The 25,706-nt window shown below is 37.5% G+C and overlaps 1 protein-coding gene across 1 annotated transcript in view; it reads left to right on the forward strand.

Annotated features, from left to right (window-relative positions):
- hsd17b12a (hydroxysteroid (17-beta) dehydrogenase 12a) overlaps positions 1-22,455 on the forward strand; it is a 38,210-nt gene extending 15,755 nt beyond the window's left edge. Inside the window, exons 4-11 of the mRNA XM_007887650.2 lie at positions 1,778-1,888; positions 2,280-2,344; positions 3,253-3,297; positions 15,055-15,089; positions 16,035-16,116; positions 18,082-18,147; positions 20,393-20,542; positions 21,191-22,455. Of these exons, the coding sequence (XP_007885841.1) occupies positions 1,778-1,888; positions 2,280-2,344; positions 3,253-3,297; positions 15,055-15,089; positions 16,035-16,116; positions 18,082-18,147; positions 20,393-20,542; positions 21,191-21,298 (662 nt within the window). The 3' untranslated portion in view covers positions 21,299-22,455. The remainder of the gene's footprint in view (positions 1-1,777; positions 1,889-2,279; positions 2,345-3,252; positions 3,298-15,054; positions 15,090-16,034; positions 16,117-18,081; positions 18,148-20,392; positions 20,543-21,190) is intronic.
- Positions 22,456-25,706: the final 3,251 nt, after the last annotated feature.

The raw sequence follows: 25,706 nt of genomic DNA on the forward strand, positions 1-25,706 counted from the left end.
GTCAGAAAAGCCTCCAGTGATTCGATATTTTTAAATGGCATTTTATCCATTGTTCGGAGAAGGCTGCAGATGGCTTTTTATATTATATCAACAGTCATCAGTTCCTTTGTTTGGTCAGCTGTCTGTTTTTAATCATATATAATAGTTTGTGTGCTTGGAACATTATTTGGGGGATATTTTTAAACTATTAAACTTAATGCAATTGATTTCACTGAAATTATTTTACAAAAATAGTCAGTGTAATAAAGAAAACACTAAAGAAAAAGCCTTTTTTTGTAAAAGAGTGTTCAAGTCTGTTCTCCTGCTGGATTTGAAGACTAAATCAACAAGCGTGACAAAATCGCGCACACGGCCTCAGGAAAATGACTGCAAACAGCTGTTCAGCAAAGGTCAGATTGTTCCATGTGTATAATATATAAGCAAATTATCAAGGCAATTAAAATTCTGTTAATTTGAGCGCAAACACAGAAAAGAGCTGATGCATACTAACACTATAAATAGTGCTTTTAATTTTAAGAGGATATCCTTTCACAAGCCTCTGACCTGTATGTATATATTTTTAGGACTACAGACTGTAAAACTCATCCTAATATTTCATTAACATCATTTTGTAATTTAAATTAGCCCTTAAGTAACTATTATAGCATTTTTCTGAACAGCAACTTGGACCACGTTAAAAAGATGTTGGGTTTGAAGGCACACAGTGGTGGTCTAATGTGGTAGGATCAACTAACGCATTCATTATCCCTTCACTTTGTCAAATTTGTTTCCTCTTTTGTTGTTTTATTATACTATAGTTGACATCTGCTATCAATAGTAGATCTAAAGCTGGGGCAAGAATCTAGATCAGTAGTGGCCAACAGTTTTGGTCTTCCAACCAAATATTTTTTTCTTGATTGAATATTTCTTGATTTATGGCCACACTATAAATATCGCTGCTCAGTAACTTCTAGAAAGAAAATATTGATTTAATGCAGACTTATCTAGACAGGTGTGATTTTTCGGCAGGCCACTTCTTGACCACACCCCCCACCCCCCTGGGCCGTGGGTTTGTCGCCAATGAATCTCAAGCATTAGTATTCCTAGCCAATATAAAAAAGCATTCAGGCAAAAAGGCCAAAGAAAAATTTGCTTATTTTAAAAAGCAGGTGCTTTAGACGAGCCTGATCCCTGTGTTTTCTTAAAAATAATCTTTGAGGCATTTTAATGCTGGAATACCTGTTTTGTTTATTGAGAACCTGTTGTTTATTGAGAAAACCATGGTCCGTTAAATACCCACAATGGTTTGACTTTTTTTTTACCTTTGTGCGTAGGTTCTGGCTAAAATGGTTGGAAGTAGCTTTTCACGATGCACGTATCGGTGGGGGGGGAGGTATTTAATTCACTTAACTAACTTAATGTTAACCTATTTTGCAATATTTATTCCCACCCCTAGATTGTAAAAGTCCCTGACGACCACAGAAATGGAAATATGCTAAATAGGATCTTAGTAACCAGATATTTGAAATCGACCAATGGATGGTTTGAAAAGTATCAAAGGTTTCAAAATTAAAAGGTTTTGTGCCATTATAGTTAATAGTAAACTAGTTTTATATGCTAAAAAGACTGAAGTAGACATTCCTGATCCCTATGCTCCTGTGACTCGAATGAATCTGTTCTGTTACCTTGAAACTATCTACTGTATTCCTCCACAGTGACATACTTGGTCAGTTGTTAATTACATTGTTTGCTTGTGTTGGAATTAATTGCCAAATGCTAACATATCGTTGATTTTCAGAGGACAAGTTCAAGGTTGAAGCAAAAACCATTGCTGTGGACTTTGGGGAAGGACAAGAAATATACAGTGTCATTGAAACTGGTTTGACTGGATTGGAGATTGGGGTCTTAGGTATGTTTTGCAGAATTTTGTACATATTGTGCATTAAATGTTCAAAATCCAAAACTATTTTCCATTGTGATGATACTCTAAGGTAATTACATTATCTAGGTGTTTGGGCAATTTATCTCTATTCATTAATTTACCTTCCACATAAGGACAGAATATTGCTCTAATATGTGGAAAGTGGGAGAGGGGGCTAAATCCTCACAAAGAATTTGCATAATTTTGTTGTTGCATTCACCACCGAATTAATGGAAATATAGGGGACTAAAACATGATGTTTGTTAACAAATATTCACTTATATGTTTTTTGCATGATCAATGATAAATATTGTGAATCGAGGATGGCAGAGTGTTGAGAGTGCAACATAACTTCACGTGATACTTTAATTTCCTTCAGTTAACAATGTGGGAATTTCATATGAGTACCCGGAGTATTTCCTGGATGTACCTGGTCTGGATAATGTAAGTATTTGAGCTGTTTTTAAATACATTTTTTATATATTTTTTCTGATTGGGGCTGAGGATGCTGAATCAGTTTGCACCATCTCATTTATACCTCAGAAGTACAAATGGATTTCCTGGTGAAACCATCTCTTCAAAATGGTTTCAGCGGCCAAGGTCCAAAATGAATCACTACTCATCTCACACCCAATATATGCTGTTTCTGTTCAGGACTGATTTGGTTCAAGTAGTGAGCTTCTTACTAGGCATCACTTACCTGTACTCCACAATTGTCCCTGTCTTAACGATTTTAGCAATTAAGATACCACTCTGAATTATTATTCAAATTAATTTACCAGGGATGTTTTCAGTTTGTAACTTCTATCACCATGTTTTGCCGTTTGGATCTCCTCACAATTGTTCATTCTGTTAATATTCTGGCACCATTTGAAAAGAAAATGGAGGTTCTCTCATTGTCCAGGGCAACAATCCCCAAGATAAAATTGGTCATTCACTTCATTGCAGGACATTGCAGTGTAAAAATTGTCTGCTACATTTGCCTACGAAATACAGACACTACACTTCCAGTAAATCATGGGAAGCTTTGCAACATCCTTCTGATGTAAAAGGCGCTATATCAAATGCAAGGGTCATTATTTCTGAAAGGTGCCCCACATCTGGAAAATGGAAAAAAATCAAAACTCAAGGAGACGAGAAAATTGTGAAAAAAGAGTCCTTTAGGTTTTGCCCATTTGTTTTTTTAAAAATTGCTGCTCTTGTGATGGATGCATAAAAGGCGCAGTTGCTTGCTTTGATTTGTTTAAAAACAAACCTGTCCTGGAAATATTTTGGTTATGCTGTTATCGATTTTTTTTAAAGTTGAAAACATTAAATGCGAAACTAACAGTGTTTTTTCCTTCCCTTCGCAGATAATCAACAAGATGATCAATGTGAATGTAATATCGGTCTGTAAGGTAAAACAAATTTATATTTTAACTTTTGAAGTGCTTTGAAGTCAACAAGACCTAGGCCCCCTTGCTTGGCTCCTGTCAGTGTTTTCTCACCTCAGGCACCGACAGCATCACTATTCATGGATGCAGTATCCCACCTCACCGAGCCAGTATGGAACCTTGGTTTTTTGTTTGCCCACTCCTTTGCTTCCTTCAAGGCACGTTGCAAGACCTTCCTCTTTGACCATGTGTTCAATCATCCTGCCACCGCTTGCCCTCCACCCCTCTTGACTCGAACCCACAGCTCGGAGGTATCTTGTGCCTTGGGTCATCCTCCCAACTTGAAAGATGCTATATAAATGCAAATAGTTGTTGGAGGTCTATAACTTCTATAATGTAGAGCAATATAATTGAGGTTGCAGGAATACCAGATCCTGGCCATTATAATTGGGTTATCTTTGGACTTCTCCACTGACCAGTTTGCACATGAGGAACTTGCAACATTTAACTGAAGACCTCAACATTTAATGTGTGATATGTAAATAATGTCCAATTAAGAAAAAAGAATGCATTGGGAAAAGGACCATTGGGCCCATCGAGTCTGCCTGTTCAAAATCAAAGATATCACATGCTTTTCTTCTTCGCTCCTCCTCTCTACTTCCTGAAATGATAATTAACCTGAAGCATCTTCCTTCCACAAATTTAAAAGTAATTTAATAGTCCATTAATTAGCTGGGGAAGAGAAGACTAGATTTTCTCTATACGATGATTTTTCTCAATGATGCCTTGAGAATATGTGGATTGTAATCATGAATGTATCAGTTCTATAATACAATCTTTACCTAGAATAACTGCTGTCTGGCGTGATTATCCACTGGTACATACTTGATGAGCTGAATGTCCACTAAATGTTTCCATAGTGCAGGCTAATTGCAGTGAGTGGGTGGACAGGCAGTTTTCTTTCTGCTCTCTTTGGTTTATCTCTAGCTGTGGGGCACTACAAAGGTTGGCGTGCATCACAATCACACTCTCCCAGCTCACAGGATCACCTGGTTCATATATGTTTTCATACTCTAGTTGCTGTAATTTTTGTTTGTGTATGTGTGTGCGCGCAATTGAAAAGCGATTTACAAAAAAAACTAAATTGCGCAGATTGGAAGAAGTGGGAAGGTGTTAAAATATCCAATTTGAAGGATTTCTGCAGAGTTTTCAGATTTTCAGTGGCAACAACTGATTCTGCAATTGTACTTTAATTTAGTGAGACAAAAATAAAAGTTAACTGCCTTGGGAAACTGCTATATATCTTATGGAGCTGCAGTGCTATTCTATGTTGAGAGTCAACAAAAGTTATGCATGGACCAGACCTTTTCATAATTTTGTTTCACCCACATAATACCCACGTAATACACAAATCACTACACTTTACAGTATATCCTGCAAAGCGCTTTGAGACATATCGAAGATGTGATTAGGCACTATATCAAATGCAAAGATTATTATTATCTCCATAAAAGCTTTCATTTGGATGCAACTTTTAGTCTATGTTTTATGGTGTTGGTTTATTTGTTAATTTGTATTATAATAAATTGTCAACCACCCGTGGGAGGGGGAGAAATCAACCAGAGCCAATTAGTGTCTTTTTTAAAGAAATTCATGCCCTTTCATTGCTGATTTGATCACATGACCCCACCCTTTAATTCTATTTCTCCAAGGATTAGCAGCAGTTCACATCCCAGAGAACCCAGGGACGAACATTGACATGGGTATACTCAGCTCAGGCACTTACAAAATTCCTGCTCCCTCTTCCCACATGATCCTCCATTAAAATTGTGATAAATAGTTGAAGTATCAGATGATAGTGGTGTGTGCGTGAAAGACAAATTTCTGCGGACTTGAAAGATCAAACATAATGGAACAGACATGACTGGCTCAATAATTGTATATTATACTGTTTTGGATGTCAATCCTACAGCGAAGAACCCCAGCAATGAGAAATACCTTTATGAAAAGCACTAACCTCATTTGTCAAATCCAGCTTGATGTTTCTTGTGCCCAAGGCCAGATTTTATTATCTTGACTCTGCAACAATGAAATCGGTCTAATCCATTTCATAAAATATTGGTGTGGGTTTTTGGAAGGGGGCGGAGAGAAAGAGAGTAGGTTCAAGGTGAACCTTGTGCATCATTGATAGCTGCTTCTCTTCATTCTTGGCATCAGTAATCCTGGGTTGTGCAAACTGTTGTATCAACAGTTCTTTGAGGAATTTTCTGTGACTGCTCTTTTAACTTCCCCATTTGGCAGAACATCTCTAACAATGATTTGCCATTTTAATCAGTTATGTGGTTAGGTATCTGATATATAATTTGTCCTTTGTAGCTTCAGAATGTTTAACTGTGTCTTACTATTTATCTGCTTTTATTGGGAATGTTCTTGAAAAGCCAATCATTATTTAGAGATGATAGCTTGTGTTGACCAACTGAACTTGTTGTCAAACATCCACAAAATCCCCAATAACTCAATGGATAGGCCACTCCCTGTCTTGGTTATAAAACATAAGGATCAGGAAAATCCTAACTTTAATCCCCCAAATAGGTTAATCTTAGTAATTGATGTGGGGTGGCTTCACACATTGCATTTTTCAGCCTTTGCTACCTTGATTTCACTTTAAGCCATGTTCCCTGTGGATTTCCAAAGGGATGGGCACATGCTGGATTTATGACATCTGCTGAAACACAAATGTGTTCTCACCTTAGACATTCAGCAAAAGTGGAGATAATCTACAATTACCAACACTAGTGTGGTCCTAGATTGCAGCATCTCAACCAAGGTCTCTTCATTCTCTTTGGGAACTGTCTTAATAGTTGAGTACACCAAAAAACATGTAATTTTTGGGGTGGGGGAAGCTGGCAGAAGTTTCTGAAATTAAGTAAAGAAAATGTACATGCAGTTCATAAAAACAACTTAATAATTGGCCTTGGCTACCTTTTAAACAAATAGGAGACCCAAAATGATACAAGGATGTCGTGCCTGGTACAACCATGCTGTGGGTTATTTTATTTTGGTCAGCCGGGTGTCTGACACATGCAGAAACCCATCACCATGCACAAGAGTATCCAAACCAAGCTGAGATTTCCATGCATCCCACCTACACGTGGAAATCCCTGAAATCGATTGTTAGAATTGAATGAGCACTCTCTGGAAGGATGCATCCTGCTTACCTAATTCCAGAAAGTATTAAGTGTAGGTTGCCAAGAGCCCAGGCTTGGGGATCCCAGAGTGTGCGTTGGGGTACTGCTGGAGTCTAACCAGCTAAAACCGCATAGTTTGCCATTTAAAAATCGCTGTCCAGCAACCTTTCCCGCTGCTTGTCTTGTTATGGGGTACATAGGTTTGAAGGCAATAAGTAGAAAAAGCCGTGCAGCACTGCTTCTCTCAAGCAGTAAGTGTGAAGTGTTTGGCTTCACAAACGATGACCTTGCAGTACTCTGCCAACATCTACTCACAATGCTACTTCTCAGCAGTGATTTACACGATTCTCTTTAAGTTTAACTTTCTAGAACACGGGCTGCATTAGGGGGGAAGCACAATTCAGCGATGTGGAAGTACTCAGGTGGTTTTTAAAAAAATGTACTTAAATTGAGTTTCAAAACTCAGATCATCTCTTCTGCTTTGTAAAAAAAAATTCCGCAAGAGAAACTTGTAATCCATGTGTTTTTGGGACCCATACCATACCGACCTGTCCGCTCCCTCTTCTCAGTGGATTCTAGCCTGCTTTCATGTCTGTCCTCCTCGCTGCCCGCTCCACCATCGGCAGTTGGACCTTCAGACTTTCTGCCCCCACCATTTGGAACTCAAGTCGGCCCCTCACCCCCTCCTTTGCTTCCCTTCAAGGCCTGTCTCATGACTCTCCTCTTTGACCGTGCCTTCAGGCACCCTCCTACCTCCACCCTGCCTGCTCTCCACTGCTCCTGATCCCAACTCCCGGCTCGGGTCCAAATCCTTGACTGTCCAGCGCCTTGGGAGGTCCTCCTTACATGAAAGGCACTCTACAAATGTACTTTGTTGTTTAATGCAGTAATATGGATTTGAAGAAATGAATGATTTTTTATTTTCATATTTCAGCAACAATGCACAGTGTGACCTTCATTATACAGTGAAGGAAACGTGCTCCTACAAGGATAATTGATTTCTCAGTGTTAAAATGGTGGCACAGCATCGATGAGTGATTTATATAAACATAGAGCCAGAGGACGTAGCCTGCAATTCAAGGGGAGTAAATTCAGAACAAAACTCCAGAACACTACTTCAATGAGCGAGTAGTAAACTTATGGAACAGGTTCCTTAGGGTGACGGTGGAAGCAGAAAGTGTTGTTTGTTTCCTGAACAAATCAGATAGATTTCTGTTGGAAAATAATATCTCAAGATACAATATATAGTTTGGGACATGACAAGCAACTGCCAAGATGGATGTAGGCGAACTTGATGGACCTTGGTCTTCTCTCGCCTAGCAAATTCTTATGTTCTTCTGTTCTGTCCTTTGATTTCAGTTCATACAAACTGGAGTATGTTTAGTGTGCACCAATTTCAACCTATTTTATGTATTCTATATTTCTTCAAACGTGAGTACATTGAACAATAATTGTTTGCAGGAAATGTATTCATTACCTGTGGGCATAATCTGTAAACATGCCATTTATCTTGTACTGATGTAACTTCCCGTACATGATCCTAAACGCAAAGATTAGTATTGTGAGTAAATGCCAAATAATAATCCTTGCATTTGATATAGTGCTTTTCACATCTTCTAGACATCACAAAGCACTTCACAGAATAAACTGTAAAGTGAATTGACTATATTTGTGGGTGAAATGCGGCAGCCAATTGCACGCAGCAGTGTCCCACAAACAGTCGTAGATTGAAATGACCAATTTATTACTGTTCTTTTCTTGAGGGATTATTATTAGGCGTGTGGAGTAAGGAAAGTTGCCCAAAGTTTCACCCTGCCAGGAATCGAACCCAAGTCTCTCACTTGCAAAGCGAGTGCTCTAACCACTGAGTTACAGGACTCCACAAATGAAGGCAACAATAAAGAATGGATTTTGTTTCCATTTCCAAGTAAATTTCAATATTCATTTGTTGTACAACAGTACCCAATTCCTGGTATTTTTGATGCAAGTTTGCTGAAACAGCAGTATGCTGTCATTCTGCAGAGAGCCACCAATCGGCTGGAATCAGGATTGAACCATCATTTTATCGGTATAGTTGTTCGTAGTGCCATCCAGTGACAAGAATAGATTCTGCAATTATTATGTACATTAACTCATAGAGTGCCAGTAGATATTCGGCAATTCCCTTCTCTGCATTTAGCTGTACATATTTCCAATTCACACACGAGTGCTGAAAGTACTGTTATTTAAACAATTGTTTTACCATCTGATCCTCTGTGTATTCTGCAGATTAAATTTATTACCTTATTTTTTCCCAGCCCAGTTACTGTAACTTATTTCTATTTCTGTTTTACCCTCCTCCACGCACACATACATACACATTTATATGATGTGAGGTTGTTTATAGTGTTTCTGTTTTTATTAATTGGAGAATTTTGAGCAAAGAGTACATTGGTCTATTGATTAAAAAGTTACTTGCTGTTAACTTTGTAAGTTCACTCGGGAGGTTACTGTTCATTTCAATAGCTAAAGGAGGACACTGGAGATTGCTTCCGACTGTGCATGAATGAAGTACTACAAGGATACTTCATATTGTGCACTATGAACAGATTTAAGAATTCGCTTGTTGAAAATGAAAACTAGGAGCAGTTATTTCCATACAACCAGAAGTACAAAATTTAATGAAATTTGTTGTAATTCTGATTTAGTAATTGTCTAAATTCTATTTGGGATTCATCTACTAGTTGTGTGCAAAACTCTTGAGTCCATTTATAACTGACCAATAAAGACCAAGGTTACCCAAAGACCACCCGGCTCAAAACTGGTTTCATGCCCTGATGGAGCAAATACATGATTTTTTTTGGGGGGAGTAACTTTCAATAAGGACTGTTCAAATATGTTATACTCTGCAGTCTAATATACTGTTGCATTAAACGTTGAATGTGAATAATGTTCACTACTTTGTATCCAAGAATAGTTGAAGCTGGAACCCAAATTCTTTCAACTATATTTTTGAAACTGGTTTCATTGTATAAGTGTCTTGTATCAAATGTGTTTGTTAAATTTAGAATAGTAATACATAACTTTTGTGATGGAGTATTTAAGCTACAGGTTGTGGTGTAATGAAATTAATGGAAAATCTAAATTTGCAGTACCATCAACAGATACCAACAGGAAATGTAAAATCTGTCTGTGATAGACAATCATTGCAGTGTAACCGTATTTTTTCTTACAATACGCCTATTTCTGAACTCCAGAATCATACAGTGTTGTGCCTTTTATAATGATAAGATCAATGCTGGTTTTCGTGACTATACAACTATAAAATATTGGTAGTGTAGGAACTAATTCTCAGTTGTGTTGTGTGATAAATACATTCAGTAGGTCGAGCTAGGTGAGACTGCAGAGGAAGCAGTAAGCATGTGCCTAAGAGACTGTGTGGGTGTACAACAGTGAGGCTGAACAGTCTGTGGCTGTCAGTATGGGTGCTTGAGGGAACAAATTAATTTACCATTTTATATAATGTACAGCATTGAGGCTTTTATCTCTACAGAAAAATTGAATGCCATAAAATTATCCTTTTTCTCTATGCATAACTACTGGCATGCTTTCTCTGTTCACACTCTTCTAAATAAACTGCTATATTTTTTAGTCGCTATTTCTATCTTCAATGAGCCAGTGTCCATATTCCGTCCATTTTTAATTTACAGAGTTTATATTAAGATTTATGCCAGACAATATTTCCGTTTATTGTAACAAGCACAAAAGGTCAGCCTCTTGTTTCATGGAGGACTAATTGTAGTTAATTGCAGTTCAACCTATATACCTTTATTAACCCACAGAAATACACAATCACTAGATATATAAGGGTATCAAGTGACTTGGGGCAAGGGTAGGAAATTGGAGTTGAGGTACAAATCAGCCATGATCTTGTAGAATGACGGAACAGGCTCGAGGGACTGAATATCCTTCTCCTGTTTCTATGTTAAATCCTGTGAAGCTCTTTGATCTCCTTTTATCTGCTTCAGATTATTGTGTTTTTGCTTCTTGCCCCTGACTGTCTTGACTGTCTTGCTGAAATGTAAACCTATGGACACTGGGCCCCCTCCAATACCTCAGCTCAGTGGTCATTCTTCATGTGTGAATCTAGATGGTGATTTCAGCAAGTATTTTGACAATGGCATCTTCACAGGCAAACCTCATCTGTGACCAATTGTCCACACATCTGCTTTCAAATAGAGGCATTCTACTCCTCATAAAAAAACATACTTATCAATGTACTTTGTACTTTCCTTTGTATTTCTTGATTTCCCATACCTCTACTGCTAGTCATGGATTGACTCCATTTGCTTTAATCTGGGAAGTTTTCAACCATAGAAATCATGCCTGTGCTGTCTCTGAAATAATTTTAAGTTCAGTCCCATTCGCTTGCTTTTAACCTCACTGTGAAGCACACCAAGAAAATTAACTGGTGCCTTCCCCATTCATTGTCTCCGGAAGCCAGCTTGCTCTCTCCTGGCTATTCAGATTAATTAGTATGAAGAGTAAGCAAAAAAATTAAACTGAGGACACATGTGCCAGCAGTTTGTTTGTATGTCCCACAAGGTTTCATTTTAGGTACAGTTGTGGCTCATTGTGGCTGGGCTGTAGGAACCTTAATTTGTGTATTTTGCACTTTCGTTGTACTGTGAACCTGTGCTGTTCTGGTTTACAAAGTGGTTCTTAGTTAATACATTTTCAGAAGATTGTCATCTTTGCCTGAGGGGGAAAGGGAGTTGCATCTTATTTTGATTCAATTGATTGGGACCGCACCATATAATGTGCAGCCCTAACAGGAACTGTAAAAAGGTAGCCAAAGCAATGGTGAACTACAGCAAGCAGGAATGCGTAGCAGTTTCTATGGTTACCCATTTTATTCATTCATGTTAATACTTTTTCTTAGCTCTTCATTTTATTTTAACTCCTTTTACTTAAGCCCTTGTGTTCTCTATTTCAGCTATTAACCTGTCTTTCAGACTTGGCCTGGATGGGTTTCATTCCCATTAGTGGTATTGTTGATCTGTAAAATGGCACCTTTTTGTGTATGTTCTTTATGATCTATTCTTATAAGGCTGTATTAGTGATTTTCAAATCTAGCGTATGGGATGGATGGGGTGGGGGTGGCTGTTGCGTGCCTTCCCATCCAGATTAATAGGCACAAAGTAGTCTTTTTGAAGGATGTTCCTTATGTTGTAGTTTATCATCGAAAAGTTTATCTGGCATAGAATTTGTTAGTGAATGCCATGTTCTTGAACCTTCTGACTCCAAAACAATCCTGCCTTTTCTGTATGGATAATGTTCTGAGTTGATGAGAGCAAAACCTTGGGGTGACCTCCAAGCACATCTGTTCAAGACTAGTGGTATCCAATTCAACTAATTAAGCATTGAAAACAACTTTTTTTGATGCTTAATGTCTCATAGATTTTAGTTATTTATTTTCCATGATGCAAAGGAAAATCATAATGCATTATCATCAATGTCATTTTACATAAAAGCAAGAAGAATTCAACTCCTAGATATGTGACGACTGAATTGGTGATAAAGCCCCATCAGGGTTGCTTTACTCAAACAGGAGCTCATGCCAATTATTAAGTCTTGTACGTATCATTCTGCAAACGCAAATGGTGTCTCAGGGCCGATATGCAGCACAAGGACGTCAGCACATGTTCAGCGATGTTGATCAGGGATGATAAGCTGGATAGAACAGACATTTTTTCGTCAACTGGGAAAATCGTTCATTTAGCAGATTGTCGATGTTATCATGGTAGTTACCATCTGTGGGAACCAAACAAGAAGCTGATTATAGTGTTTGTGCCTTATAGAGGCGAATGGTTTTCTAGTTTTTATTTTTTTTAAATAAATAAGGTAGCTGTGAGCTACTTATGCCTTGGATTATACAGCATCTCTGAAAGCAAATTATTACCATTATCTCTGGAAGATGAAATTGAGGAGAATAGAAATTTTATTCACATTCCATTGATTTCCCATCAAACCATTGTTGAATTCTGTAAGAAATTTCGGCCGTTTCTGCTTTGGGGGAAAATGTAGAGTCCAAAATGAGAGTAGAGTGCAACCAAGGAAAATCTGAAGAGCATTTCAATCTTGGCTTTTGAAATAAACTATTTTCCATTGTCCGTGCATCAAGAAAGCTTTGCCTTTTTAATTTTATTCACGAAAGGTAAAAACGGCAGACATTTCCTTTGACCCAACTATCATTAATATTTCGTTACTTCTGTCTGGAATGAATAACCAGTTTCATTTGACATGTCAAAAATAAAATGGAGCGAGATTGGCAAAGCCCTATCGTCAGTCTGCAGCCAGTGGCTCTCAGTGAAGGGAGTTCCAGGAATGCGATAAAATGATTGTACTTCAGCTGCTGCGTGTTCCCAGTGGAACTGGCAGCTCACTCATAAAAATCACTCGACTAATGAAAAACGCCGCAAACCTTGGCAAACATGAAGTTATTACTCTGTGCAAGCACAATGAGGGCTCCCTTTCTTTGCCAGCAGCTGAATTACCTCTCGTAGCAGAATTTTAAGAAATTAAGTTTCTGAAAAGGGAGGTTACACTTATGCTAACAATTGTTTGTCAAAAAATCTGAAAACAGCTTTTTCTTCCAATTCAAGAAGATCCAGTGATAGTTCAGGAGGCGAAGCGCCGATGTTTGTATTTTTAAAAAAAACACAGAGATTCCCACTGAGGGATTTTCCAACATCTGGGTTAGCAACCACTAATAAAAAAACCATTCTAGGAACACCCTGCTTGTAACAACAAAAGCATTGCACAGTATGATGCAAATTTGCATCTCTTTCAACACCCGAAAACAACTATGCTGTTTTTTCAGACTATACGAGCAACCTGCGATGCTGACTGTGTAACTACCATTTTCATGGAGATTAGTGGCATGCGTGCAACCTTTGGTTCGTTACAAAATCAACACCTGCACCCACAAACCTGTTAATAATGATTGTAAGAAAACTATTTACTGCTGCATAACTGGACAGCAAAAATATTCTCATTTTCTCTAAGTGGTGAAAGGTACACTTGAATAATACCTTATTAATGCTAGTATATTTTAAATACTGCTTAAAAACAGAAAACTAGAAAAATATGCTGAAGTTTTCATCCTTTGCATTGAAATGATTTGATACTTTTGGTTAATGTTTTAAGGAATAATTTTGTTGTGCCCGAATTGGTAAATATATTCTGTTGTCAATAGTTAAACTTTGGTTTACTCAAACTCTGAATCTCCATTACCCCAGTACACACCAGGCTCCACTGACTCCCAGCAGATCGATTTCCAGATGCACCTATAAATCCCTCCATGACCTAGCACCTCCCTGTCTCTGATTTTCTCTTGCCCACTCCTGCTTACCCCCTACTATGGCGAATTTGGCTTCAAGTGCATTCCCTGCTCCCTGTGAGCCACCATCTGGATTTCCAAGCTTTCAGATTCTATGCCAATATCATCTTTATTTACCCCCAAAAAGCATCTCCTGCAAAATCTGGACGGGGATTAATTTCTTTGTCTTACAATTGCTACTACATACGAGTTTATTTTTCTGACATTTTAAGGATACTGTGGACTTGATGCATTATTGAAATTATTCTTAACTATAAACGTCCGCACCTATAGACATTAAAATGGGCAAATGTTTCTGTATTGTGCCCTTCGAAGGAGAAGACCGTAATGGCTTGTGAAACGTAAATAAGCAAGTACAGAACAGGAAAAGAACACAGTGTTTCATCTGACGAAAAGTGCATTACCAAATATAACCATGTATATGCACTGTAGCATCTTAATAAGGCACTAGAGAATATGTTTTGGATTAAAAATATCTGTTCAGCTTTTTTTAAATGTTTGGTTGTAAATATTTGGCTCGATTGTTATGTTTTCATGTATCCAATTTGACAACATTTTCACCTACCCAAATAAAGATTGTTGCTGTGTTTTAGTAAACTGAGGAAATAGTCACACTTGCATCACAAGATAAATATTTTAGGATAAAACTGAAAAAAATCATTCTTTGAAATTCTGTCATTATTTTAACTTACCATACATTATTTTATACAAAAGACTGAGAACAGTAAGTCATCTAAACATGCCATTTCATTTGCATTCGGCATTTGTGGGGAGGGGGAAACAAAGTAGTTTGTATTCTGAATTTTTTTTTAAAGATTTCTCTCAAGAACAACAACAAATAACTAATATAATGTAAAATTAAGTGTTTCAGTCCCTCTATGTCAATGTAGTTGCTACACCTGCTGGTGACAACTTGTATCTGCATTTGTCTCTCGTTGTGAAGCAGCAACACCAATATAACATCAATCTTCAATGATTTGGGAATCTTACTGAGGTTTCTCTGCAGGTTGCTATACATTAATTTTACTGTAGAATTAAAAGATTTTCCACTGAATGTTTAGGTATTGTGAGGTTACATTTTAACTTATTTTAGTCACCATCAGAATTTTAATGAGGGAAAAATTTGGCTGAGGTCATCATTTTGCAAATGGCCCCCTTTTTAAAGCAAACAACATGGTTTGATCTCTTGCTTTTTTTTCTTCTCTCCTGCAGATGACAAGCATGGTATTGCCTGGTATGGTGGAGAGGTGAGTCACTCTTCTCATTATTATTCATAAGGGAGAATCCTTCCTTCAAAAAATCATTTAGAATAACTAATGAGCCTCATCTCTCTGCCTAAGTGATTGAGTAACATTACATGAATCATAGCAGAGTATGATTCATAGGCTCGAGAAGTCTTCCGTTCAGCATTGTGGTTATTTCTTTCTGTAGGTGATTACAAAAATTCTGAGTCATCGGTGTAACACAAAAACCTAGTTTTCTTCTGACATTTTAAGGACCGTCTCTTGGGTGTTTTCCCAGGGATAACCTCAGCAGCTGTAAGCACAGGCAAGAGTGAATGACTACACAGCTTTTTCTCATTGGACAGTTAACAGTGAGGTATTGTCCAGTTACAAGAAGAAGGGACAGGAGGGGTGGGAAATAACTGAGTTCCACAGAGTACCAGCAACAGGCAACCATTGAAATACCTAAGTTTATTCCATAAATTAATGAGTCGTGATGTGTCATTAAGATCCTTGTCATAGGTAAATACAAAGTATTCCAGTTTTACATTGCATGTGTCTATAATGCTTGTTAAAATGTGACTGATAATTTAAAATGCTTCACATTTTTATACAGAATACTTTGCCTCCATTCAAAATGTTATTTTCTTTATTTTTCTCACCATTTCCCCTCTCTTAAATTTCCAATGAATTGTTTCGACTTCAGATACCTAAAAGGACATGTATGTACATCAATAATCTTATTTTTTTCTGAATATGGATGAATGAGGAATATTGGCTCAGATAGTATCTTTTCAATAGGGGAAATTGTTTTGGAGAAATTCTTTTCTTTGATATTTGGTCTCCAAACTAAAGAAAGGTGTGTGGGGATCTTTAAAGTGACAAACTTTTTACTGTGTTGAAGAAATACAAGAATCGACATTGGATCAAAAGATGATCTGTATTTGTATATATAATTTTTTCCCAAAGGTCAAAAGGTGTCATCTTGAATATATCGTCTGCTAGTGCATTGTATCCTGTTCCCTTACTCACTCTTTACTCTGCATCCAAGGTAAATGTTGTTTTATTCCTACCCAGTTTATTTTCTCTTATTTAGCATCCTGCATAATTATTACTAAAACTGTTATTATCAAGTTGAATCTTGTGAATGAGAAATGCTTTTTCTTTTCAAAACAAAGTATATTTTCTTTCAACATACTTATTGTTGCCTGTTTTGTGGGAAAAGGCGTCCACTGTCGTGAGTTTGTTAATTCCTTTCACTGTTTCAAACAACTCAATTGGTTTTCAAACCATTACTTCACTTTTGAGTTAAATGTGTACATTTATTTATCAACATTTTCACTTTATACAATTTTAAACTGTAAATGTTTGCTACAGCTAATCTCGTCAATTGAAACATTTCAAAGTTGAGGTAGAGCAGGGCAGGTATTGATATGAATCATTTCTGCATAAAGTTGATATAGTAAGCCACCTTTCTGTATTGTTTCACTGTAACAAATACTTTTACTGAAGCAACTTTGCTCTTTGAATCCGTTTATAACAATTCATTGCTTTTGAATACCTTAATCTTAGAATTTATCACTATTCGTTGCATTACTTTTTAATTGGATGAATAGTGGGGAGTTCTTGTGTCAGATCTAGAGCACGTGTGGGGAATTCTCTGTAATGCTGGAATTCCCAAGCCCCTGTAGGATTATGTCACAATTGCTGCTATATTGCCTGAACCAGAAATCTTGCTGCTTTGCTTTTTCTCAATTTACTGCATTGTACTGGGGTTTCCTAACAAATTCTTTGTTACAGCATGAGCAGTCTTTGCCATGTTAACTCTTTCAGCACATCATAGGTTGTTGGTTGGAATAGAATAGCCTGTGTCTTTTTCAGTCTCCAAAAATCCAGTGACATGAAAGCAACCATGTACACTTAATTGCTTTTCCTGGAGCAACCACCTTGCCTCTGTTCTTGTATCTCTTTGCAAGAGTAACTGGCACAAATTCTACTATTTTTGCGCTGAAGCTTCCACTACACCTTAACATTTTGAAATAGTTTTGGGGGATAATTTGCTCTTCCCTGTATGCTTATCAAGTGACCCTTGCAGCATAGGGTTGAGTTTGTGACTTGCTTCTAAACCTTTACGAAGATGTCCATGCATTAGGTTGAGTTTGTTGACTTGTCTGTCCTAACCTTCGGATCTCCAAACATATTGTGCCTTCGAGCAGAAATTTTGTGGATTGGGATTCAAACTAAATCCCTCTACTTTGTTATGCTTTGCATTGTTTGAAATGACATTGTTGAAAGAATTTTTATTGAAGGTAACCCTAACTTAAGCTGCTTAATATTGAATGAGATATGAGCACTATTTTATCTGTACCCAAAGGTTGGTGTGAAATATGACCATTGGGATCCAATCCAAAGCCCCTTTATAATGTGCCCCCTGGTTTTAAAATCTCTTGAGTTAATTATTTCAAGAGCTGTTTTTCAAAGATAACCATTTCACTAGATTTTAAGAATATTTGTGAACTATAAATCCATTGGACCTTTGGTTTCATGGTTTTGTTCAGTAAGTGGATATGGGATGTCTTCTCCATCCGCAATTTTCATCAATGGTTGATGGCAAATCCTTACAGTAGGAAGGCAAAAAAAAAACAACCCCTGATGTGGAATCCTCCACCATCTCTGTTTACCATCTGGAACCATAATCCCAAAACTGATGAAATCCATTTGACCGAACCAAGGTGATCCTTGTTGAGACAAACAGCCAAGGCTTGAAACCAGTTTCCATCTGGTTGGTAAGCAAATGCTTTATTGGAGAGTTTTTTACTCAACTCCCCCATGGTAAAAATAGATTAATGCTCAGCTAAAGAAGGGGCAAGCAAAACAATACAGCTGCTGTTTTATATTTGCCATAACATTGTGACGTCACTATTAGCATGATATAATGTTTGTTAAAAATTTACAGACAAACTTGGAATAATGTCAAACTCGCTCCCTTTTCCTACTTTCTGTTGATCTTCCTTAGACTTTTATGGATTTCTTTTCCCGAGGACTCCATGCTGAGTATAAGGGCAAGGGGATCATTGTCCAGGTAAGCAGAGCTTATTTTGGTTAAGTATCCCTGTTACTATACAGTTACTATAGGAACTACTGCTGTCATAGCAACTACAGAAATCATATTCGCATACCTAGGAATGTGACGGTGATGGCTGATGGAAGAGAGAAAGAAAAAGGCATGCACTGCTTGTCAGTGTCAGAAGAAGGAAAGAGTTTTGCCCTGAATCTAGGATTCGTAAATTGACTATGTTCCACCATTGTCAGTGGGTTTAGAGCTTCAGTTCAGCAGATTCATCTGAATGTTTTTGGTTTAGTTTCTTATGAGCTACTAAGATTCAATGTCAAATCTTAAATGGGTTCTTTGTGCTATAATTTTTAACTTCAACACTGTCTTTCATGTTTAAATGATTGAAGATGTTTGAATGTTGGGTCGAGGTCGTATTTTCTTGGTATAGCTATTCTGGCACAGCATTGAATCTCTTGACTGTATAAGCACTGACGCACAGGGTTAATCTTAACAAGATTGGGTTAAACAGGACAGTGCAGTAATTCAGAAAACTGACCTGTTGTAGCTGTTCAGACTTAATTAAATTATTGTTATTAACTTAATTCTGTCAAAGATTAAATAACTTAGGTTTGCAATCATTTTTGCGTGCTTTTATTTTTTGAGAAATGCATACTAAACCTATATCCACTCTCAATAAAACCAGAATTAGACTGTGATTCTTTGTTCCAAAACCTACAACTGTTAGCAAGAGAAAAATGAGCAGTGAATGAGCATTCTAAAACTGCAATTGGATACATTACAATTGTGCTTGCATTAAATTTGCTGTATTTTAGACTTTTTTTAGTCAAAGTATTTTCTTCACTTTGCTGAAACATACTTTTGTTCACATGAATGTCTTGTGTCATATTGCTGGGATGTGTAAAACTGAAAAACAAGTTACCCTAATGTGATGGACTGTTAGTACAGCTGAGCAAGTTGACTTAATCTGATATGCCCGCTTTGTGCCATCTAGTGGTTAATATTTCAATAGCTGTACCAAACCAGTTTTCCTTTCCCCTATCAACCTTTTGTATGAATTGAGGTGCTATATAAAAATCGCATAATCATAGAATCGTGCAGCACAAAAAGAGGCCATTCAGCCCATCGAGTCTGTGCCGGCTCTTTGAAAAGAGCAGTGTAATGTCAATCCCACTCCCCAGCCGTTTCCCCATAACCCTGCAAACCCATCTTCCTCAAATACCCATCCACCGCGTTTTTAAAAGTTGTGATCGAATCGGCCTGGGTTCAGTATTCTAACTGAGGCCTAACCAGTGTTTTATATAGGTTAATCATAACCTCCTGACTTTTGTACTCTATGCCCCTATTTATAAAGCCTAGAATCCCATATGCCCTTTTTACAGCTTTATCTACCTGTCCTGTCACCTTCAAGGATTCATTTACCTGAACCCCCAGGTCTCTCTGTTCCTTCACCCCAGTCTTCTCTTTATAAATCATATAATCACCTAAATCGTAGATGTACCCAAGTCCCATTCAGTTTCCTATCAAAACCACTTAGATTTCTTTGCACTATTCGTATTAATCATCTCGTAACTTATTACGCTGCTCTCCTATCCTCCATTATTTCCGCATTGAATCAGGGGAAATGACGTCTTGACATGTCAACGTATGTTTACTTACTGGCCAGCTACATTGAATTGCAGGAAACATAGTCTTGATCTGTCGCCGCATGTGCAGAAGAACTTCATTTTCCGCAATTCAATGTGATTCCAATGCTTGGTAAGTGCGCATGTAGCAATTGGTCAAGACCCAATGAATCATTGAAAATATATTCTTGACCCATCACCACATGCGCATTTCCCAGCTGGAGTGACGTAAGCACAAGTGTCTGTTTTCCTATATTCACAGCAATAAGAAATAACTTTCAGCACCATGATCTGAGGTCCACACAAACTTTGATGGCAAAATTGTATTAAAAGTAAATCTAAAATTCCAAGTTCTTGTCAATGGAGAGAAGTTGATTGATTCCATTCTGCATTCCATATACCTGTATACTGTATATGTAGGAGATGATCTGTTACATGTTAGATTTATAGAAGACATTGATGAATTTAATGAATGATAATATAGTTTTGAGTTTAAATATTTAAAATTTTTAATTTGAGTGTGTTAGAATTTTAAAAAGATTGGGTCAAAGGGATGTTGACAGTACATCTGTGATTTTTTTTTCTGGTCAGCCGTGTTTATACTGCTCCAAACTTTCTTTTTGTTTTAGAGTGTGTTGCCATTCTTTGTTGCTACCAAGCTGAGTAAGATCCGAAAACCAACACTGGACAAGCCCAGCCCAGAGACGTACGTGAAAGCTGCCTTAAACACGGTTGGCCTTCAGACCCAGACACACGGCTACCTGCCCCATGCTATATTGGTAAGATTGTATTCTTTAGCATCGGTCCTTGGATTTTATTTTTTGATGTGAACGGTAACTCATCAATAATCTACTGAAATATTAACTTGTTTTCCCCTAAGTCTATCCAGTATTATATTATGTTTTTATACTGCACATGCTGAAAGTGACCTCATGCACTATAATGGGACATAAGCCAGCACCTGCGCTCAGTTACCACCTTTAAAAAGTATTTTAAGGAACAGTATGGTTAACGCTCACGCAATATAAAGATGAAAATAATTTCACATGTGCACCAAAGAGCAGGCCCAGACCGCCACTATAATAATAATCCTTGCATTTGATATAGCGCCTTATCATATCGTTGAGATGTCTCAAAGTTCTTCACAGAATATTACTGTAAAGTGAATTGACTGTATATTTTGTGGACAAAACACTAACCCGTACTGAATGACAGTCAATGTTATCTTGATGAAGTGAGTCATTACATTAGCTAATACGTCAATAGTGGTAAAACCTTCAATGGGTGTGAAGCCCAAGTATATGAATTGCTGTTCTTGTAAATCAAAAGATGTATCAAAAGTTCTATTTGAATGTTCTTGTGGTGATTTCGTATTTAGAAAAATTACAAACTGAAAATATGTTAGATAATTTAATGTCTTCTTTTAGGGTTGGATTACGACAAGCCTGATACCAGACTGTCTGGCCATTAAATATGCTATGAAGCTGAACCAAGGTTTTCGTGCACGCTACTTGAAGAAGGAGAAGAAAAACTGATTTTCTACGCAATAAAATGCAATATTCTTGGATCTTTTTTTTATTTTGCAAAGTTTGAAATTAATTGAAACTTATTCTTTTAATAGGGACCAGATATTTTGGGGGATAGGGTTGGAGGAGAAGAGAAGGATTCATAACATACTTTCTATATATTTCTGACATTGGCTTCAGAGTCCCTGGGTTCTTGGCTTTCAAAGTAAATAAAATACTAAATATCTATGATATTGTAACAGATTTGAAGTTGAATCCCCAAATTATCTTCTCGCTAATACAAGCATTGTCCTTTACTCTGGAGAAGAGGAGGATTACAATTTCTTATTTATGTCTTGTTTCTGAGCTATTCTCACCAAAAGCATTTACAAAAATTATTGAAAATACACTTTTGTCTTCCTTATTCAATTATTCCTTATATAAATGAAATGCTGTTGTTGTCATTCGCCTAACATTAGGAATAGCAAGGAAGGAAATACTCTAATAAAATATAGATTGAAAGTAGAAAATAGAGTAATTTTGCAGAATGCTTTTTGTTTTGTTTCAGAATCAATCAACTGAAAAAAGTTTTCTTAATTGAAGAAGTAGGAAAATCTTGGGCATATACTTTCTGTTGAAGTTTAGAAGCTAATGTTGACATTAATTATACTTTTAGTGTGAAATACTTGCTTATGTTGGTCCTCGGGACCTTCAGCTGTTCTTCTAGATTGTTCCATTGACTACTAACGGAAAAGCACGTGTGCCAGACGCCCTGTTTACATTTGGAAGGGGAAGGGGAGTTAGCCGATCTGGAACAAACATTTTATGGAAATATATGCAGCTAGATATTGTGTATTCACTGGTGTTGAACCTTGCTGTATTTTGGTGCTTCAAATCAATTCCCATGCTTCTCCACAGCATCTATTTAATTAAGTGTAGGTGACTTGGAATGCACAGTATTCCTCGCTGTTAGTGAATTCTCTTGACCAACCTAGCAGATTCTGAGGAAAGGCCCACAAATCCAAGAAACTCAAGAATTTCTCAATGCAGGCGAGGTGAAAAATAGTTCATGATGATTTCCTTCTATCACTAGAGGGAGTACTTTGTACAATTTAGAAGCTTACAAGGCCATGTCATGAAGAGTTGCAAACTAAATAATCAATTAGATGAAGAGTCCATCTGAAAAATAAAAAAGTTGGAAGTTGGTTTGTTAAAATTTTAAAAATAATGAAATGGGGGGCTCAAGATGTCGGTATTCTTGTTTCTCAAACCCAAGTACCACATAAGAAAATTGAGGGCTGGCAATAAGTTAATACTCTGCAAAATCTGCACAGCAAGATTGGTTTGTATCAAAAATACAAAATCATATTCAATTCACATACTGGAGCAACATCACTGATGGCACTGAACAGGCCTCTAGTGATGGATACAGGCAAGGCAGTCACTTGTCATTATTCTGATAAAATCAAACAAGCTGAAGACACTTCTATATGAATTATTCTTTTGAAGGTGATAATTGCAGCACAGGGTCCAGAATGTTATTCAATATCAGCACTCTATATTTCTGCGCTCTGGGATTGTAGTAGTTAACTTTGGATAAATTAAGGCTGTTTTGGCTTGGTAACACATTAAAAATGACATCTTTGCAAGATACAGCAAACCCTGCATGTAACAATGCCTAAAGCTTAATTCTAAAAGTCCTCTATGCAGTGCTGTGCTAAACCATTTTCAAAGATTACTCATCTCCAGTAGGGAAGGAAACGCTAATTATCTGAAGGTGTCTTCATTCGGAAACTTTACAAGACCATCATTTAACAAACTGTTGGAAAACCAGTTAAAACTGATCACATACCTCACTGCGAGCTTCATTGCTGCATTTATCGATGGGGGTGGGGGCGTTGGGCAGAAGTCACAAGTTGCAACACAGAAAGGTTAAAATCCTATCAATTGCTCTTGAATTATTTAACTGATGTATCTGGTTTGGGCAGCTGTACATCAGTCTCCCTATTTATATCGAAGAATATAAGAGTTTAGTTCCAGTTTAATATACAACTCAGTTTGTACCTTTTAGTCCACCATCTTGAACTAGGGAAATGTGTATATTAGAGCTACACTGTGTATTCTATAAGTTTACACTTGTATTCTTGTATAATACTACAATACTTGTAATAAAGAAAAAAAATTTGATCAATCTGCTCTAGCACACACAAAGTCTTTATTGTACTGTATGTACCATCTTTTGGTATCTTGCATACTCAATATGCTGGTACTTTGACCTACTTGCCATTATGGTGCTTTTTTGTTCACTGCTAATTGTACGTCAATTACTCAAGACATTTCTGCAAAGCTCAGACTGTTGTGTTTAATAATATTTCATGGTTAAAGTAATTGAAATGTGTTGAATGATAGGGCTGATGTGTCTTTTTGCTAAGTCTAGATGTAATAAAGCACTGTTTATATTCACAGTTCAATGTATGCTCAAATGGGACACTTGACTGCTAGCACACAGTCTGATATGGACAATCATTATGGTTTGCTTTCTTTTTTTAAATTTAAAAAAAACTGATGGCAGTGAAAGTCAGTGTATATTTTTAAATATACAATACCGATGCAATGGTGCTGAACAGGTAAAATAAGAAAGCGTGGGGAGTGCGTGTTCTCTGATTTGATTATGGTATAGAGTTGGGTATGCTGAGTGAATGTGGGATTGTGACCTTTCTAGTGTTCAAATGTATGTTCGAGATAACCTGGAGATGAAATGCTTGTCCTCTCAATTGTGTGTTAACTCGTGTTGCAGATCATAGAATCTTTCAACTGCTTAAAAAAAGCTTAATAAGTGTGACTAACAATAAAGATACTTATTGCTAAAATAGTGTTCATTTTTATTCTATTTACACTGCCTCATAATTTCAATACACTTCTGTGAATAATTTACCTCCTGGAAATTAGTTTGCATACAGCATTCAATGAAGATTTTGCATTTAGCACGATAGGAGGAAACATAAACTATCAACGAACGGTTTGCTTTCTGTATTATTATAGTTGGAGGTTGAAGTTCCTAGATCAGGCTATTAATAATAATAATAATCCTTGCATTTGATATAGCGCTTTTCACGTCGGGAGGACGTCCCAAAGCGCTTCACAGAACAACTGTAAAGTGAATTGACTATATTTGTGGACGGAACGCGGCAGCCAATTCCGCACAGCAGTGTCCCACAAACAGTCGTGGATTGAAAATTACCAATTTATTATTGTTTTGTTTTGAAGGGATTATTATTAGGCGTGTGGAGTAAGGAAACTTGCCCAAGATTTCGCCCTGTATGTAAGTCCAGCATATGTACAGGAAATCTGCTTCTGCCAGCATTCAACAGGAGCTGAGGTTGAAGGGTTACATGTTGTTGAGACCTCTCGAAGAGCTTCATATACCATAAAGTGACTTAACTATATTTTGTGGGTGAAACACAGCAGTTAATTGTGCCCAGGTTTGTCCCACAAACAGTCGTAATGTGGGATTATTAAGTCGCAATATTATTATTGTTAGATTCATAGCTGCTCGCACAGCCACGACAATGTCCTCCAGTGGCGCGGGTAACTGTTTACATAAAAAAAATTAGCAGTGAGTAAAGTCGGCTAATTTTGAATGTCAATTTTGGCTGACCTCAAAGTGATTGGAGTCATGACCCCCCCCCCCCCCCGCCCCAGTGTCTCTGAACGAGCATGCATTCAATACGTCAAGAGCAAATTCCCATTGCTGTGATAAGCTAAGAATCTCACATGATATTGTTTGCAATGTCAAGTTTATTTTTGGAAGAGCAATGAATCATGTTCCTTTGAGCGGGCTGTGCAACACAACAAGAAATTGCCCAAAGGTCTGTCCGAGATTGAGATGAGGGAAGACTCGTGTTCAACAGAGCATTATTCTACTTGTGTTCCAAGAGCATCCAACAATCCGAGGTCACAGGCAGAACAGAGAATGTGACTTGAACGTAACCTCCGGTGATCACCAAATAGGACAATTCGCTGCTCTCAAAAAAAAAACGCACTCAAATGGATTTCCGCCAGGATTCCGAAAGTCGTCCTTACACGATCGACCCATTTTTTTTAAAAAAAACCACATTATTGTCAACAACGGCCTTCAAAAAAGGGTAACGCGACGTGCAAAACGTCCTTTGGTTCCCTTTTACGAAAGACGACTTTTATTTTCCTTTACGGGGCTTTCCTTTCAAAAGCGCTGACTTGAAATGGGGCAACTCTGCTGCATAGCCCCCTCTCCCCTCACCCCTTCCCCCCCACACCACCCACCCCCACACCACCACCATAAGGAACCAATAAGGGCAACGAATGAACATTGGGCTACTTTTGGGCTACTGTCCGATGGGCTTTGGGCGGGAGCGTGCGCGGGCGGCCGGAACCTGAGCGCGGAGCCCCGCTATGTGGG

Source organism: Callorhinchus milii, unplaced genomic scaffold (genome assembly GCF_018977255.1).
Source record: "Callorhinchus milii isolate IMCB2004 unplaced genomic scaffold, IMCB_Cmil_1.0 Scaffold17, whole genome shotgun sequence".
Lineage (NCBI taxonomy): Eukaryota > Metazoa > Chordata > Chondrichthyes > Chimaeriformes > Callorhinchidae > Callorhinchus > Callorhinchus milii.